At 38.4% G+C, this 18,516-nt stretch overlaps 1 protein-coding gene across 3 annotated transcripts in view; it reads left to right on the top strand.

The window, feature by feature from the left end:
* Window positions 1-939: 939 nt before the first annotated feature.
* Window positions 940-18,516, top strand: part of UBE2V2 (ubiquitin conjugating enzyme E2 V2) — a 29,085-nt gene continuing 11,508 nt past the window's right edge. For all 3 annotated transcript variants that reach the window (XM_063326841.1, XM_063326842.1, XM_063326843.1), the window contains exon 1: window positions 940-1,018. In XM_063326841.1, the coding sequence (XP_063182911.1) occupies window positions 1,003-1,018 (16 nt within the window). In that variant the 5' untranslated portion in view covers window positions 940-1,002. The remainder of the gene's footprint in view (window positions 1,019-18,516) is intronic.

Consider the following 18,516-nt stretch of genomic DNA (forward strand, 5'->3'; position numbering starts at 1 on the left):
TAAATAGGTTACGGAAGAGAACCCCTATGATCATTTTGTTGTGACAACAGAAATGCAGCTTAGGAAACAGTTTCACTGTACTTGAAAAGCTTACATCTAATTCTCTTGGTGTTAATACTGAAACTTCTGCTTATTCCTGTTACAGAATTTTGGTCAAAACTAGTAGCTGTAAAAGGAAATAGGAATCAATGGAACAACTACAATCTATGGTAGACTTACCATTTTTATATATGCACAGATAGCAACCAGTGTTTGATCTATAATGAGCTAACAAAGGGAACATGAAGGGATGTATGTGCGAGGATGTTAGAAATTCCTCGTCGGTGGAGTTTTCAGGTTAGCTGGAGGAAAAATATTTTGCATCCTTGTTTTTTGATCATTCCCAGAAGAATCTGTAAGTGACTTTAAGACTCTCTCTGTATAAATTGTAAAACAAAGAATTAGGCATCTTATGAAATAGGAGAGGGGGTCGAGAACAGCGTATGGGTGTTGCTCTGTGTGAGTGAGGCATGTGCGGGACAGGCGCTTGTGAGGAACTGCTGCTGGCACCAGCCCTGCGCTTGGAACACTCCGGGATACCGCAGCAGCGGCGGCCCCGACCCTCCTTCCGCGGCCATCAGCGCGGGTTGCACATCCTCTCCCGTCTCGGGTGGCCGCGGTGAGCCTGTCCCTCACGGAGGCCGCTCTTACCGCCCCCCACAGCCCCTCACGGGCCTCGTTCCGCCGCCTGTCTGCGTTGCCGGCCGCGCTGCGGGCCGGTGGTGGCGGTTCTCGGTCGGCGGAAGCCCTCGGCGTTGGCGGACGGGGCTCCCGGCGGCGGCGCCCGGGAGGATAGGGGGGGCCGCAGCCTGAGGGCCCCGCCCCTTCCCCTGGCCCCGCCCCCCGGTGCCTTTCCCCCGCGCTCCAGAGCTGCGGTTGCCCTATGGGAAGTGACGCGCTGCGTCAGGCGGAAGTGACGCGCGTCGCGTGCAGGCCCGTAGCGGTGGGGGGGGTTTGGACAAGATGGCCGGATCCACAGGTCTGTGAGGGGGCTCGGTGGGCCTGGGCCTGGGGCTGGCGCGGGAGAGCGGGTCGCTGGGCTGGCGTTGGGGAGGCGGCCCCGCAGGGCACGGGGGGGTCTCCTTTCGCGGGGAGGGGTGGGAGCTGCCTGCGGCGGGAGAGGCCGGAGCGGGGAGAAGGTGTCTTCTGACAGAGGGAAAAGGGAAGCCACAGGGGCGCCGGGCCAGGTTGGGCGCCGGGCACGGTCCCTGCCGTCTGTAGGGCGGCGACAGCCCTGTGAAAGCCTGGCCTGGGGCGTGATTGGTGGGAGAAAGGGCTCCGACTTCTGTAAAGAAAGTACTAGAGAAGAACGTAGAATGTAGAAGAAAAGACATTATCTGCTGGATAACTAGAATCGATAGATGCATGTGCATATAGGGAGTGGAGGAGATGTCATTAGCCTGGTAAAAACGCTGGAGGAAAAAGATTTGTACCAAAGATTTGCACCAGTGTACCATCTGGAGAGTATAGAAGTCATGGTATAGCAGTATCTAAAATAAAGGATTGTCTCTTCCCCTTGGTGCAGGGGAAAAGGGATCAGACCTGTGTTGTGTTTTGGGGCAAAGGTACCTCAGGTTGGTGGTGACTGCAGTGTGGTAGGGAAGAGGAGTAAAGCATCTTGCTGTCTTTCACTAGACAGCCATTGGAGCCAAAGGGTCTCTCTTATAGGCAAATGAGAGGGCAGAGGGCTGCAAGTCATCCTAGGAATCCCATATCAGTAACCAATATAGCATGTGTTCAGCATTTGCATGGCAGAGTATTGTGGAAGGTGGTGGCAAAGAAGAGACAAAGAATATTGCTTCAAGTACTAAATGCAGAAGTTTAAGCAGCACAATTATACTGTCTCAGTTTTATTTTGTGAGAGGCTTGAAATATAAAAAGATCTTTCCCCAGTACAAAAAGCTGAAGTCTTCAGGGCCTCATTTCCTCTTCTTTCACCTCTGAGACTTTGTAACTAGCATTGACAGAGCTCAGGACAGAGGAATTAATTGACCTCTGGGGTCAGTCTAGGGTGAACGCTTGCTACTGATTTCTTTCTAGTCCCAATCCCCTCGATCATTGAGGGATTGGGACTATAACAAAACAAAAGAAACTTCTGTGTATTGAAACTCTCCATGGTACCTTACTGTTGATTCTGTGAGGAGAGCTTGGGCAGATTTTTTGGGGTAGGAGTCCTCCTCTCTGCTTGCTAATATGACTTTGGGGATGTGGAATTTGGTAAGGTTACAACAGATTGGGGTGTAGAGCAGCTCTTGCAACTCTGTGAAAGGGCAGTCCAAAAAGATACATTATTGCTGTGATAAACTGAGCTAGAAGGGTTCTATTAGAGAAACGAGTATTTACTTGGCTGTGGACTGCTGCATTTTATTTTGTTAAAATTTATTGACTTCTTGGTGTCTAAATTTAAAAGGATTTATTATTAGTTTTATTATGCAGCAACTCACAAAGACTTCAGCTTATGTCTGGGTTCTGGCCTGGGCTATCCTGTAATGCCCAGGAAGTAAAGTTGGTTTAGGTCATGTGTGTTGAGTACTGGTGTTTGGCATCACAGTACATTCAGTCTAGCTAGTGTAGAATATCAGTTACTATAAATTTAGTAAAAAAATCTATTTTCTTCCTACAGAACATTCAACTCTGTAAGAAGAAATATTTTTTGACTAAACTTTCATAGTTTTACTGCTATAGGTGCTCTCCACAGTCTTACATGTGATGTTTTAAAACCTCCTATATACACTTACCCAGCATGGTTGTGTTTGTCTCAGAGATATAGCCACACCTTAAAGTTCCAAAAAAAGTGGGAGATGTAGAAAATTATTTATACACGTATCTGCTCCAAACAATGTAAAGTGCTAGTGCTGCATGTGTGCATTGTTCAAGAAATGAAATCATTTTAGTAAAATGAAGCGAGCAGACGGAATCATCAACAGAACTGCTGGGAAAATTAGTCAGGGCTTCTAAATCAAAATACCTACTCCTGTGGAGAAAATACTGTTGGCTTTTTATTGGTATATGCATAGAGTTGGGGGGCAGAGGGGTGTTTGTTTTGTTCTTTTATTATAGTAGTCAGAAATCTAGATTTTTAAGACTTCACCCAGAACTGCTCTTGCCAGGCAGCTGTGTTTTACTCATTTGTGGAGGAGGGAAGGGAATGGTTTGCTATAGACATAAGCTTTAACTCTACCTATCTCTGTGAATTTAATCTGCTCTTGCTATAAAGTTCAAATTAATGCTTATTTATTTCAGAAAAAAAATGAATGTTTTGGTTGCATGAAGTCCAGGAATGAAATTCTAGCCCCAAGGAAGTCAACAGCAAAACTTTCACTAAGGTCAACTGTCTCAGTTTTATCCCAGAAATTCCTCTCCTGAGCTCATTAGTTCTTTGAAAAAATCATGTAAAAAATTACAAGCCTTTAACAACAGATAATTTAGTTTGAAAATAGCCGGTCTTTAATGTGTTATATTGTTATCAAGTTATCAATCTTACCTGCTTTCTAAAATCACCTCTATTGACTAATTTTACATCTAGATATTGCATGTCCTAGAAATGGATGCTTGTAAGCTACAGTTTGTTTGATCTTCTGATATTCCATCTCCTCCTGCTTGGAGCTGGACCTAGGTTCTTTGTATGGGTACTGCTGGAGGTCTGGGGAAAAATAAGTCAATTTTGTAAAGAAGAGAACAGTTATTGTTGATATAATCAGGCAATTTCATATTGATTAGCTGGAGATTCATTCTGTTAATCTCTTTGAAAATACAGAGCAGAGGATGTAATTAAACATAGTTTCGGGTTAAAAGAAATAATATCATTTAAGATCTCTTGTGTAAGTTGAGAAAAATAAACAGATCAGTAACGTCTTTAAAGGAGTTAATTTCTGCATTTCCACAATTTGGATTTTACTTAAAATTACCTTACACGTATAGGATACAGTTATATCTGTATAAAATGTGAATGTTTCCTAAAAACAGTGATGATGTCACTAAGTGGCTAGAACTTAGGTGTGAAAAGATGAGAAGTAAGGCAGTGGTGTCTAATACTGTGCTCTATGGGCTGCTAAACCTTTTGTCTCCTTCCTCTTCGACCAAGGGCTTCGGTAGCTTGGGGGTGGGCGAACAGAGCTAAGTTAATGAAAATTCCCCTTGGTTTGCTGAAAGTGTGTACTTGGGGGAAAAAAATCAACTGATCTACAGTCAGCAATTATATGTGAGATTCCTGATTTACTTCTAATATGTAGTCACAAACAACCTTTTTTGAAAGTGTGCTTAATGCCTTTGAAGGAGCACAGCTAGATCCCAAACATATTTTTTTTTCTGTAAAACACATACTTCTCATTTCCAGATATTCTAAGGATGGATTGGCTTTTTTGCGTGATTTATGTTGCCCATGCAAAAATATCTTTCCCTTTGAATTTATATATGATTGATTCTTTGCATAAAAATGGCTCAATGTCAGTGGCTTGTTTTCTTAACTTTGGGTTTTGCTTCTATTTGCAAACATTTAATGGTGGTGAGAGCAGTTCTAAGAGTGCATAACTGCAGCTGTAAGCAAGCTGATATTAAAAATGAAGGGCTGCGAGTGGTCTTGAGTGCATTCAGTCTAACTCTCTGAGCTGTGAAGCAAGAACTAGCTGTATCTTTCCTGGTGATTGGGGGTTTTGTTGCTGTTTTTGTTTTGTTTTAAAGCTGCTTTTTTTTTTCCCTAAAATTCTCCATTGAAAAATATTCCATAATATGAGATAGGGTCTTGTAATACTTTCTCTTAAATCCTTTGAAACTCTTCTCCATTCAAAATCAGCTGATGTTTGTCTGTTCTGTGCTTAGTGGGATAGAGATTGATGGATCACCACAGCCTGTATGGAAACTCCTAGATATTAAGAGCCATTCAGAGGAGTAATAAAGGAATTTATTCATAAGTGGGATGTAGAAGTAATGTTTTAAAGACTATTCTTTCCATATAGGAGATGGTATAATTTAAGCTTTGTATCTGGAAAACTTGTGTTAAACTCGACACAGGTAGGCTTCTTTTCTCCTGTGACTTGTTGGATGCCTGTTTCCTCCCTCCTTTTTTTTTTTCTCCCTCATGGAGGACATAGTTGTCTGGGTTTTTTTTTATCTAGCATGTTTTACCTTCAAGGATGTATTACTCCCTCCTGTTTTCTCTATTATGCTTTCATCACATTGTTGGCTTACCCAGACTCTCTGAGAAGTCAGTTTAAAAGCTGTTTAGAATTTTACAGTCCTCAAAGTCTGTTCTGTGTATTTATAACTTTAGTTCTGCAAGACAGACTTCTTGAAGCTGCAAGTAATCAGACAAAACAAAAGAAGTAAAATACTGTGTTCTGTGAGGGAGCAAACACTGTGTGGGGCATTTTTCCATCCTGTCCTATGCACAAGGAATTGCAACTGTGATTGTTCTGCCTGCTTAAAAACATCTTGGCAAGCCACATATAATTTAGAAATGCTTCAGATGGGTTACGAACAATCTAGCGTACAAATTACTTTTAAACTATATATAGCCCATCAGTTCTTCCCAACTTTTTGGCATATATAGGCAAGATACCCTATTTCTTCTCTGACCTTTGCCTGTATCGTTTTTGTATCTTTGTTGGTCGTGTTTTACAACTCTGTCTTTAAATACAAACCCCAGCTTATGTCTTTCTGCCACAGTAGCTGTGTAAGAGTATGCTCACAGGCTAAACACCGTACTTCCAAGATACGTGGCCTACTTTGTAATCTTCTGTTTGTTTAAGAGTTTGTTTGAAATTCAAGGATGTTATCAGGCATAGTATTAAAGCCCATTACCTAAATTATTCTGTACAATCCTGGAAAATTTTGGCCTGGATAAATCATAGAATCATAGAATGGTTTGGGTTGGAAGGGACCTTAAAGATCATCTTGTTCCAACCCCCCTGCAATGGGCAGGGACACCTCCCACTAGAAGATGCAACACACAGTTTCAGGAAGATAATGCCTTTCAGCAGTTGGAGGCAGATGGTCCATACTGTAAATCTAAGCACAGATGAGAAAGCTTCTCATGTGTGAGAATTAGATTTCCAAGTCATATGAGTAAGTTGGTGGAGTTGAATTACATACATACTTGTTAGTGTTTGTGTTTTGCCTTGTGGAAGATTTCTCCAAAGGCAGTGTTAAGTACATGCTGTGAAACTGTTCAGCTTCATTTTGTTGACAGACCCTTCCTCCTGTCTCTCCCTACTCTTATATGTTTTTTTTCCTAGACTATAACTTGTACTTCATCCTGACCAAAACTATATGTAAAGTACTAGATCGGCTTCAGCTACTCATATCACTTGGGTTTTGTTGCCTTGCTCTCTCAACTAGCCTGTGGGAACCTTAGCGCGGTCTGTGGAAGGACAAGAAGGTGCTATGGGGAAAAAGCATTTAAAATGGTCTTGATTTAGGTTGTACTCAGAAGGGTTTTGCTGTATGCTATCCTGCCCAAAACAGTGTTTTTCTTTGTCATTTGGAAGACACTAATGAGGTATAATTCAAACAATATTTTGAATAAAATCAGTACATCAGTGCAAAAACTTATGACTGTGAAGCTGTCAGACTGGTTCTGAATAACATGAGCTTCTGTTTTACAGCCTTTTCAAAAATGTGTGGTGCTTTAGGTACGTGACTCTAAATCATTCCTAGTTAGCATTATGGAACAAATGTAACCTTCAATGCTTAGAAATTCAGAGTTCTAAATTAATCTTTTATTTCAGAAGGATGAGAAGCATCAACTAGATTTAAAAAAAAAATTGTCGAAAAATTACGTCCAACGTTTAGATAGACTTAATATACCCTTTTTAAAAAATGTTGCATTAGACATATTTAAAGTGCACGAAGAAAAATCATCTCCTTTCATTGCATTTCTGACTATTCATAACTGGAGAGCTAAGTGTGTTTGCAATTTGCTTGAGTAAATGAAAAAACATTTTTTCCCAATACATGTAAAAATAGTGTCCTTTACTCAGGATACCAGTATAGTCTTAGTAAAATGTCCAGTTTTATTCATATAAATTAGAACTTTTTCAAGGAAGAAATTGTAAGCTTTCTTCTTATCAATGAAGTGGAATATGTGATCATATAAATATCAGATAATCTGAACTTTTGAGTACGATGGCATATAGAAAATAGCAGGCTGAAATATGACTCACAAAAATAATGTAGGGAAATAATTTAATGGCACATCATGTTACTAAATATGTGGTGATAGGTACATTTGCTGATTACATCCATAAGTGTATGCTTATGTGTATACCTGAAGGAATAACAATGAATCACATTATTTGTTTTACATAGATAAAGGATCTTTATGTTTTGGACTGAGGGTGGGTGCTGAGTCATGTTGGAAAGGACCTTCGTGCAAGTCTCAGAACAACTGTTTGCTAATCAATGACTTGTAACCCGTTTTAAACAGCTTTACAGCTTTGCTAAACTAAATCCTTGATGCTGGTCTCGTTATCTGGGTCACACATTGTATTCTTAACTATTAAAGCAGACCCTGTGAAAGCCATCTCATAGCAAGAGATACTGGCCTCTGCTGGGTTCCTCTAGGCTCCCACTCCTCCTGTCCCTTTATCTGAAAAAAAAAAAAAAAAAAAATGTCATCATACTTTAAAAGATAGCTTAAAAAGTATGTATTTGAAATCCTTTTTCCTCTCTGCCAGCATAATCTCAGGTTTAAAATGAAGCTTTCAAAAATGGAGCATATCTGCCATTATACCTTTCCTTTAGCCTTTTTTTCCTTTATATAGCTATATGTTTGTAATAGTGGGGTTAATTTGTACTAAACAAGTTTGGGAAGTTTGGGTTCGGTAGTTCGTGGTTTTTGGTTTGTTTTTTTTTTTTTTTTTTTGCTTCTGAGGAGAGAAAAATGGAAAGATTTCTTTTTCTGATAAAATCTCTATTCCTTGGAGTATTAAATCACAATTAATATTGCGGGTTGTTTTTGAAGTGACAGATATCTTTTCTAAACTCTCTTTACTGTCTTCCCGCCTTACATTGTTTTGTACGAAATTGGAATAGTAATAAAATTTGAATTTGATAAGCATTACAACGTGTCATTTTTCATAACTTATTGCTTCATATACTAAAGCATACAGGAAGATAGTTGAACCATTTAATATCTCATCTGTGTTTCATTCAGTGGTTGCCTATAAAGAGTTGACTTTTAAACCCTAGTCAGCCTATCCACCCTTTGCCAAAACAGCTTGGTTGTCAATTGATGAGCTATTTAGTGACTTAACTGTTTAATTCTTGTACGGTTTTTGTTATGGTTAGACACAACTAGACATGCAGTGTCTGACATAACTAAACTGAGTTAACAACGATCTTGTTTATAACAAAAGACTTGCACTTAGGTGTAATGTAGACTGATACCTTTATGCCATTTGTATTGGTGCAAATTTGTAAAATTAGTTTTAACCAATTTATGCCAATTTTCTTTTAGGACTGCAGTCTAGTTTAGTGTTTTTTATACTATAGTTTTCTATTGGTGTGATAACTATTTTTTGGTTCTTTTTTTCTGGATAAGGTTTTAATTACTTAAGACTTCTGTGGGAGCTTTTAAAGGTTTTGTGGGGTATTTGTTTGATTTTTTTTTTTAATCAAGAGCTTGCTTTTGCCTTCACTGTTTTGTAGTCTTAACGTTTGTATCTGTAGTAGAGCAAGTTTTTTCATTAATACAATTTATATGAGCAGTATTAGTAATTTCATGCCAGCAGCTGTACTCAAGAAGATCGTATTTGCATGAAAATGCAAAGATAGAGTGACACAAACTAACTGTTGTTGCATTCTTGCTAATAAAGTTAGGTCCAGTTAGTTTCTCTCAGATCTGGGCTACATTCTATGTGTGCATGTATCCAGTCTTAACTACCTGTGTGCTTCTGCTCACAGGCATGCATGTGATGGCTCTGATGCTTCTTTATTGTTGTACCTTGTACAACTTTGGGATACTTAGGGTATTGTTGCTACATACAAAAGCAGGAGAGTGAAGAGGGCCTTTGAAAGTTGGACTGCAGGGAATAGGGGAATGGAGGTTTTCAGGGAGACATGAACCTTTGTAAGGAGAGATGGTGCAGAATGGACAAAAACTTGCTGGTATTTGTGAGAAATGCCTTCTCCATGGATGCTGGTCAGAGGGTGGAGCAGCTCTGATGAATCGGGTAGTTAATGGCAGCCACATCTCCCTCTCTGCTGCTCTTCTGAGAAAGATGAGTAAGGGGAAAAGGGTGACAGTGGGGAGCAGGGAAGGAGAGAGAGAGGAGTGGCCATGAACATGGTTAGAAGTGAGTAAAAACTAAAAAAAAGATACTTTCATGGAGGATGTTGACCATCACAAGAAGAGTCCTGTCCACAAGGCAGCCTTCACTAAATAACCCGATGAATTATGGAACAGAATTGATAGAACTCAAAATTACTAGGAGCAGTTAGCTCAATTCCTTCTGGTTACCTAAGAGTCTGGGTAAGAGAAAAGAAGGGAGGACTTCTTAATTGAAGATGCCTTGATAATGGAGCTATTTGTTTTGCTAGTAATTTCTCACACTTAAAAACATAATTAATAAAACCTAAAATTGGACAGACTTTTTCCTATCAAGCTATGCATTTGGAATCCTTGCTCTGCTGGAGAATTTAAGTTTGAGGTCTCATCATTCTTACTGTGAAACCAACAGCAACTGGAACACATTGAATAAACTGATGTCGCTTTTGCAGTTCTGATATGCTGAGATCTCTTACTCCAGCATCAAGATTTGTGGTTTAAGCCATTTTAACATGTGTTTGTAAATCAGATATATGTTTATGACATCCCAACTACTAATGCTCAGATCTATAGAAATTAATTTCTTCCATTCCCACCCCCCAAACTAAATAGGCTTTAACACAGTTCATGTAGCAAAAGCTTTATTATGATTTTCTGGTGTTTAAATGCACCTTTTTTTTATTAAACGTAAGCTGGGGCCTTGCAAGGCAAACTGGTATTGCCACATCTCCTTCCTCATGAGGCTGTCCATCACTATATACTGTGTTCTCTATTTTGTGAGTGCAGCTGATAAGGTGCAAGTATAAAGTAAATTCTGGTTTCCTTTGGAAACCTGTTGTACTGTATTTGGCAGATGAACCCAAAGTATGAGATGGAGGAGTTTAAGTTGTATTAAATGCAGATTTTAACACAGTGTAACTAGAACTACTGAAAAAACAGGTCAACATGCAAATAGCATTCTGTTTAGAATTTATCATTTTTGATCATTGTTGCTAGTAGATAACTGACAGTGTCTTAATATCATGAATGTGCATAATGAAATTAGAAGTAAGGGGAAAAAGTCCGCTTCCTTAAATCTATGTTCTGTCTTCAGTGAAATTACTGTGTTTTTTCTTTTTTTTTAAACACTAGTGTTTGTGCCCTACCCTAAAGATATAAACACCCTTATGCCCCTCAGCCAAAATGGGCATGGTGGGTTGCAATAAATGACGGAGGCTTCTGCCATATTAACATGGTGTCTCATTATCTGCCTTCCTAATATAAGCTGTACGTAGAATGTTTATGGCTGTGGTTAAACTCAAATATAAAGGAAATGCCTGTGGAATTTGTTTTTGTAAAGCCTGACTTTAGTTCTGAACTGTGTCTTAAGATATCAACAAATGTAAGATTTCACTTAAGTGGAATAAGTAGAAATTATCACCAATGTAATTCTGAAAAGGAATATTACTTTAGTTAGCTTTAACCAAAAGGTAGGTTTTAAGATGAAGGTTTATGACTTTCACGCTGCTGTGACTGTCTCTTGGCTCCTGCTTAGAAACATTTCTTGGTAAGTGATGTATCTTCATAAGAAGAAAAATAACAAAAACCAAAAACTGATGAAATGCATACTTTAACTCCAATGTAGTTCCTAGAATTGCACCTCCTACTTGAAGTCTTCCAACCTGTGTGCTGTCATTTTTTTTTATTTTAAATATTGTAAAAGGCAAAAGAAATTAACCAGTTACAGAGTTCCTACGTAATCAAATATATCATGTTTTATATTTATCTATCTACCTATCTATCTCTCTATCTATAGTTTTAGTCCTGCAAAGAAGCAGAATAGCCCATCCAGTTCTTACCAGCTGTGTTGACTACAGGAAATTTCTTTAGTTCTTGTGAGATGGCAGTTTTCTCATGTTTAGGCTTGCAGCAAAACTGGTTCTAAATTGTCATAAACATTGAGCGCGTTGAATAAATGGCCATTTGCTCTATATGTGCCCCTTGTTCTACATCTTTACTTGAGCTGTGAAAGCCTACTCACTACTCATCTCTTTTCTTGTTAATTCCTAAAGTTAGTAGTCTCGTTTTGTGTTTGTTTTGGGATGAATAATTTCATTTTATGTGGAAATGTATTTTTACCTGATTATGTCAGACTTGTTTTTCTTTTTGAACTTCTATTCCTAGAAATTTTCCACGGGTAAGCTTTGTTAGGTTAGTCTTCATGAGTCTGCAGATCTAAACGGTTGTTGCTTTCAGCTTTGCCAGTTGCAGACGGTAATGACAAGACACTGTTCAATTAGTCTGACACATTGCATAGGCACTAGCAAAATGGAGAAGAAAGCATTCAGGATCACTGTTGCTTTTGAGGAGTTGCCCATGATTAATTTTGGAAGCACAGAGCACTTACTGGGTCTCTGTTACCTGTTTTCTTTTTATGTCAACTATCTGTACTGAGTAGCTTTAGTAAAGTCCTGTGTTCTGTTATCATTGATAGAAATGTGTCTGTTTTTATGTGACAAAAACAGTGATGACTGGAGTGTTCCTATAGAAAATACTTTACCTGGGTTATATGGATCTTTCATCCATACATGCTCAGATTGCTTAGTACCTTATTCACCACCCTCATCAACGTGTATGGGTCACATGTTGCTGCTAAATACCTTCATTTCACCAGTTTAGATAACATAGTACTTTCCCAATTTACACTCAAACTGTTAATGCAGAGTATTCTGTTGCCCATATTTCATTGCTTTGGGACATACTTGCTGAAGAAAAATAGTGCATAGGGTATAGTAAATGTAGCTTTTACGAATACTACTGATATACAGAATTTTGAATTTTAATTTTACTGAAGCATATCAAAGCTTGGTTGGAAAGCAGTTCAAAGAAGTGGGACGTACCCGTAATTCTAAGAAAGCAGAAGTTTCAATTATCAGAAATATCAAGATGTATGAAACCCATTTAATCCCATTAAGCCCATTTAATCAAGGTACAGTTTTCTCAGTGCAGGCTCACTGTACATTCAGTATCGCATGATTCACAGACTGAGTTCCACAGCAGCAGCTGGATGCTTTCGTAGTTACTGGAAAAAAATGTGTTGCTTTTCACTGAAAATGCGTATTTGCCTTGAACAAGAATCGTGTTGTCTTCTTGGTTATAGGAAACAGAGCTTTTACTATGTATCTAGTAACAGTCTTGATTTAAAACAAAAAAGGAAGCCCACGTTCGCTACAGAATTGCTGCATTCCACTACTAACCATAGTGATGGAGTTCTTTTGTAGACAAATTCCCATGTCCAACTTCATTAATAGGCAAGGTATTAGAGATAGCTCTGGTTTTTGGAGCCAGGTTACTGTGATCAACCTCAGGTAGTTACAGTAAACCCGGTAATACTTCTCGATAGTAGGTTCATGATAGTAAGTCAAACATTTTTTTTTTTTCTGTGTATTCACAGAATATTTTACTAGGCAAAAGAGTATGTGATGTGAGCAGGGTAACTGGCAAACAAAAATATAGATAATGTTTTTTAAAGAAAATAGTTTTTTCAGAGAAGAGTGTCTTCTAAAAACTTAATTCCACAGGAATTTTTTTTGCAGAAAGAATAGAATGTGTTAGCATTTCACATTTCTCTTTCCTCTCCTTTTTGTGTGTCATCTATTTCAGGGCTTATTTAAGGCTTTTGTTGTTTTATGTTCTTTTTGTGGGTGTGTGGTGTGTTGTTGTTGTTGTTAGTACAGTATTTCAGGTTTCTTGCTTTATTTTGTCCAGAGTAAGATGAATTCTGAATTGTTCAAGCTGAAAGGAACCTGTTATTTTCTGTGTTTCTCTTTGGAATTTTGCATTTCTTCCCCTCCCTGCCCCAGGAGAAATTGTATTATGGTTTAGAATTTGCAAGGCTGACATCCCTGTCCCCTTCCCTGTCATCGAAAAATGCTTATTTTTCTGCCACCCTGAAGCTGTTAAGTGGGGTTTGGGAGTTTTTCCTTTTTGTTACCCAGCTATACATACTTTTTCAGTTTCTGTTAGCTGGAAGTCAATGGGGAAAAGATAACTCCTACATTCAGAATTGTTTATACCACAGACTTTTCCTGACATAGCTATCTCAATCATGAAGAATAGCTTCCCTGACAGTATCCTAGCTGTGTTAATATATAGTTTACCGATATGACTTGGTTTTGGGTCCATTTGGGTTAAGATTTGTTTTTATAGCTGGTTTGGGGAGTGCTGGCCCTATGGGATATGCTGGTATTACTATGATAAAAGGCTCCTGGTATGGCTGTAACTTTCAGGAGTGATTGAAGCCAAGAGCTAAGGAAGATTTTTAGAGAAACTGAATGCTGGTATAGATACTGTAATAGACAATTATTATAAAAAATAGTTTGGGATATAAAAGAAAACCTCACACGTTAGGCACTGAGCCAATCTATGAAAAATTAGGGTTATGGCTCCCTTTTATAAGCGGCAGGGAGAAGATTACAGTGTAGGTTGTCCCACTCTTAACTGTTACATGGCAAAGAGTCATTAGATGTGAGGAAGCTGGGACTTCCATCTGTATTTGGAGGAGTGTGTCCATGTTAATTGTTTAATTAGTGTAGCCAGTGTGCTTTGTCAAATTTGACATAAGTGCAGTTGTGTGTTCTGTCTTGATTCTGATTAAATCTTTAAACTAGCGGGTGATCTGGCATTACCAGCTGTGGAACTATGTCTTGACATACTAGCAGGTCCATCCAGGCAATTCCCCTTTATTGCTCCACTGAAAGTTGTTGGTCCGACTAGAGGATACTGAAGATTCTTTTTTTTTCTTTCCCTGAGGTATTTGTCAGTAAAATCCATAGTGAGGTAAGCTTTGCTGATAAATCAAAAAAAGCTTGGGGGGGAGGTTGCTTTTGTTTTGTTTTTTAATCTTGACGGACCCAGATATATTTTTCACCTGGAGAGCCTTTAGTCTGTGATAGCAAATAGCTGTGCTGGATGCAGTGCTGTACCCTGCTGTTGATCCCAGCCTGCTGAGTGGAGTTTACTGCTCCTACAGCTCTGCCGCGGATAAAATCTCATGACTCCTTTAATCCCCTTCACTTGGAAGTGAGAGGGTTTTAGGTGAGGGATGCCTGTTACCTGGAGTAAAAATGACCTGTCTGCACTTGCCTGGAGCCAGTTAGTGGTCCCATCAGCAGGTGGAATTGGGGTGAACAATATTGGCAGGCCCATGGTGGTGAAAGGCTAGAGGCATTGCTCTCCTCGATTGCCACCACTTGTTCCAGAAGGTACACCTGAGGTCTATTAGCCAACTGAAGGAAAGGATAGGGGTGGTTTCTGTCATTTCCTATTGCTGATGAGCTGCAAACTAGAACAGAAGAATGTTGTTTCATTGTCAAAATTCTGTAAATGAAGGACCGATTCTAATTCAGATTCTGTCAGGAATATTTCAAGTTTTTAGCAAATATTTGATAAATTTTATTGTCTGGATTAGAGACAAAACTGCAAGTTGTGTATGCACCATTAACATACAATTTGGATTGTGCCCTCTGGAATACGTGAAATAGTGAGAAGAACAAGAATTTTGTAGTTTATACTAGGAAGAAACTGAATTTCCAAAAGGTCCATTCATTACCTGATCTTCCAGATAGAAGTTCTTGCTGTTTTACTGGAACGAAGGTGCAATCTTGTGCACGTATTCTGTTCTTCAAGCTGTGTAGATTTGTATTATGTAAAGGTCATAACATGACCAAAGCAAACATGTAGAGTGCAGTAGTGTGCGTAGGTGCATGAGTGGACACTCAGGACAGCATTAGCATTTAATTCCAGTTCATTTTGATGGTAGTTTCTAAGACTGTAATTATGAAGGTAAGGTTGTGGTGTGGTTTTTTTTTTTTATCCACTGTGTTAATTTTTAAAGTATTCCATGTCACTTGTCAGAAATCTATGAGCAGTGGTTTTCTAATGAAACATTCAGTAGTAACTTCAATTGAAGTTTAAAGTATTGAGGATAAAACATTAATCATATATGCCAGGGACATAGAAGCAATTTAGTGGGGTTTTCTGGTATGTGTTTGGTTTTTTTTGTTTTAGGGTGGTGTGTGGGTTTGGTTACCCCCCCCCCCAAGCTAGGAAATAGTAATTTGGTAGTCCTTTGTTTCAAAAAGCTCTAATAGGCCTTCATAATTAAGATGTGCACAGCTTGTTGCTCTGCCCCTTCAATGTCAGTTGACAGACCAGGGTATCTCTTTGGAAATAGGGTAGGAGAGATTGTTGTCCAGATCCTAAATACAGGATTGCATAAAAAGAAAGATTTTGTGCATTTCCTACGGATTCATAAATAAAGGAATAGAATATGTTTGCGGAAGTGACCGAAGTACCTTAAATATAGAAATGCTCTTTTGAAATAGTGGTTTTATCTTAATTTATACAATCCTTTCTGGTGACCCCAACAAAAATCTTGTAGGACTGTGTAACTTTTCTGAAAGGGATCCTGTTGGAACATATGTTTGGTCCAGTTTTAGTTGAGAACTAACATCTTATTTTTCTGGGTGTTTTTTTCCTGGGTTGGAAGCTCGGTAGGGTGGTGTGGGGTTTTTTGTTTGTTTTGTTTGTTTTGTTTGTTTGGTTTGTTTGGTTTGTTGTTTTTTTTTTTGTTTTTTTTTTTTTTTTTTTTTTTAAAAGAACACTAAGTGGTTTGACTCTTATTTTTAACTCCAGAGTAGTGTGTTGCTACCTAGTTCTGGCACTGATAGGAATGTTAGTGTGGGGAGCACACTTAGCACTTGCTGTCAGATGTTTTTGTCTCTTTTCAGAGCAGATCTAAATTATTTTCTGGAGATGTTCTGGAGGCTTCCCAAGTTCTTCACTGCTCCCCTTGCTGAACCAGTGTGCACAGGCAACATAGTGGAAAAAATGTGATGAACACAGGACAGTTAGTCATAAGGGGTTGTTATTTTCTAGTAACTGTCATGTCCTACAAATTTATGATACAACTGAGCCAGTCCAATGGCTTTTTGCCACAAAGTCTCCCTCATCTTCACACTCATGGTTTTGCAAAGGAAGGCACTGAAAGACACAACAGTCTGCTCTGGTATTTGTTGATCTTTCTTCCTGAGTCAATTCAGTTGATTAACTGGTTGGATTTGATTTTTGCCTAAAGGAAAAACAGCTTTTTGCTAAATTACTGTGCCAGTTTGGCTAATAGAGGAGCCTGGTTAGTGCAAGAGCAACAGAGTTTTGGGAGAAGGCATGGAACCTCTTGTCTTGGCAATGAACAGTTGGGTCATCTTAGCTGCACTGAAAGGTGGTGACAAGTGATCAGAAATAAACTTAAAGCCTGTTTGCTGCCATCTTTTATGTGCTTTTTAAAGAGGTAAACTATAAATCTGAAGTTTTGCAGTTAGAGCAAGAATTCTGAGAAATGGTGTATTTAAGCCACTGGAGTAGGCTAAGATAATGATTGTATGCTAAAGTACATGGGTTTGGAGGATACGAGTTGTTTGTGGGGTTTTCTTTGGTTGTTGAGGCTCCATGTACCAGTCAAAAGCTATTCAGTCGTGTGATCCAAACCAAGAAGTTTAGTAGGTCTATTCTGATGCTTTTTTGGTTTGTTTTAAAAGGTTAGCATTAACCTTTTACTTGCACACTCCATTCCAGTGCCCATATGAATCTGGAGCAAAAGTAAAAACCTTGTGCTCTGTAATGTAAAAGAAGCGTGATTGTCAGTTATCATCCCTAGTCTGAATTAGATATGTAAATGTACAGTTCTAATGCTAATAACAAGTAAGGATGGGACCACAGGAATGGGCAAATAAATTTCAGTGAAGCTTTGTAAAAGGATCTATGCTAAAGTATTGAGAAATTATCTTCTCCTCGATACACTGTGTTAGTACCTTCAGGTAATCAGATGTGAACTCTTATCTGTGAAAATAAGCTTCCGGATAACTCCATTAAAACATATTTTTACATCGAGGTTATCTGATTTTTTGCTGCCGTGGCTGCACTTTCATGCTAGTACTTGTCATATCTCTTTGTGAGCTGGGCTGGTTTGTTAAGCTGTCAGGAGACTAACCAAAATGTATAATTTTCTGCTCAGTTAGCAAGCTGAAGTAGCTCATTGTGGGCTCAGATGAGTGGCAGTATCAAAGCAGGAAGGAAGGTGAGGCCATAGATGAGTGATTTAATTTCCTTGCACTGTCCTGATACTATAATCTTAGTGCTTTTCTCTGGGAATTTGGAGAACTTGGCAATTTTTTCTGCAATTTTTAGGAGCCTTTCCCTAGTCTGTGATATCTAATTAAAAAAAAAGTTTTAAACACAGTTTAAGAGAAACCACAGTTATGCATAGTTATACAAGATAAGCTATTGAATAGTTGCTGAAGGGTATGTTTATCTATACTGATCCAAATGCATACATATTGATTAAATAATGATATTGTATACTATTGGTCTTCATTTTTTGCATAGAGACCACTTGGAATACAGACTAGGATAATGTAAAACCTGACAACCCAGTGATGAAATAACTGATAAGAAAAAACAGTTTTCTTTGATCCTCATCTTTTTCAAACTTGCATAGTATGTATTCTTTGCTAACAACTTTGTATGTCCCCAGTCTTAGAGTTTTATAGTCTTTTAGTTTTATAGGGTACCTGGATTCTTCCAGTACAAGAAAGGATCTTTAGTAGGTATCATGGAAAACAGTATAGCTGTAAGTAGCTGTAAGTTTCATTGTATTGTAATATTACTACTACATCATTGTGCATATTTTATTTGAAAATAAAAGCACACCATGATTACATCCACAAGTGTTGATTATATTTGTTCTCTACATCAGTGCTGAAATACTATTTTAGCTTGTGATATAAAGCAATTAAGCATACAGTTGTTTAATACCTATCAATATCTGTCTGTTTTTATGTGTAATAATCAAAATCCAGTAATTATAGTTCAGTAAGTGAATATTACTTGGGTCTCTTTAGAGGCAGTACATTTTCATATTCTTGTGAATATGTCATTATCTCTCTTTTAATAACTTAATCAGTGTTTCCGTGTTAAGTGTGAATAATAACTAGATTAGAAAAGACTTGATTTTTAATTTGTTTTCTGATACTAAACCTTTTTTTAATCAAATGAAATCAAGTGAAAATATTTCAGTCTTTCTCTTGCAGTTTACCTTTATTAAGGTCATTTGTGTTAAGTGTTGCCGTCTTTATTTTTGGAGGGCTTTGCTATATCAATTTTATGTGGATTGT

This window comes from Chroicocephalus ridibundus, chromosome 2 (assembly GCF_963924245.1).
Source record: "Chroicocephalus ridibundus chromosome 2, bChrRid1.1, whole genome shotgun sequence".
NCBI lineage: Eukaryota > Metazoa > Chordata > Aves > Charadriiformes > Laridae > Chroicocephalus > Chroicocephalus ridibundus.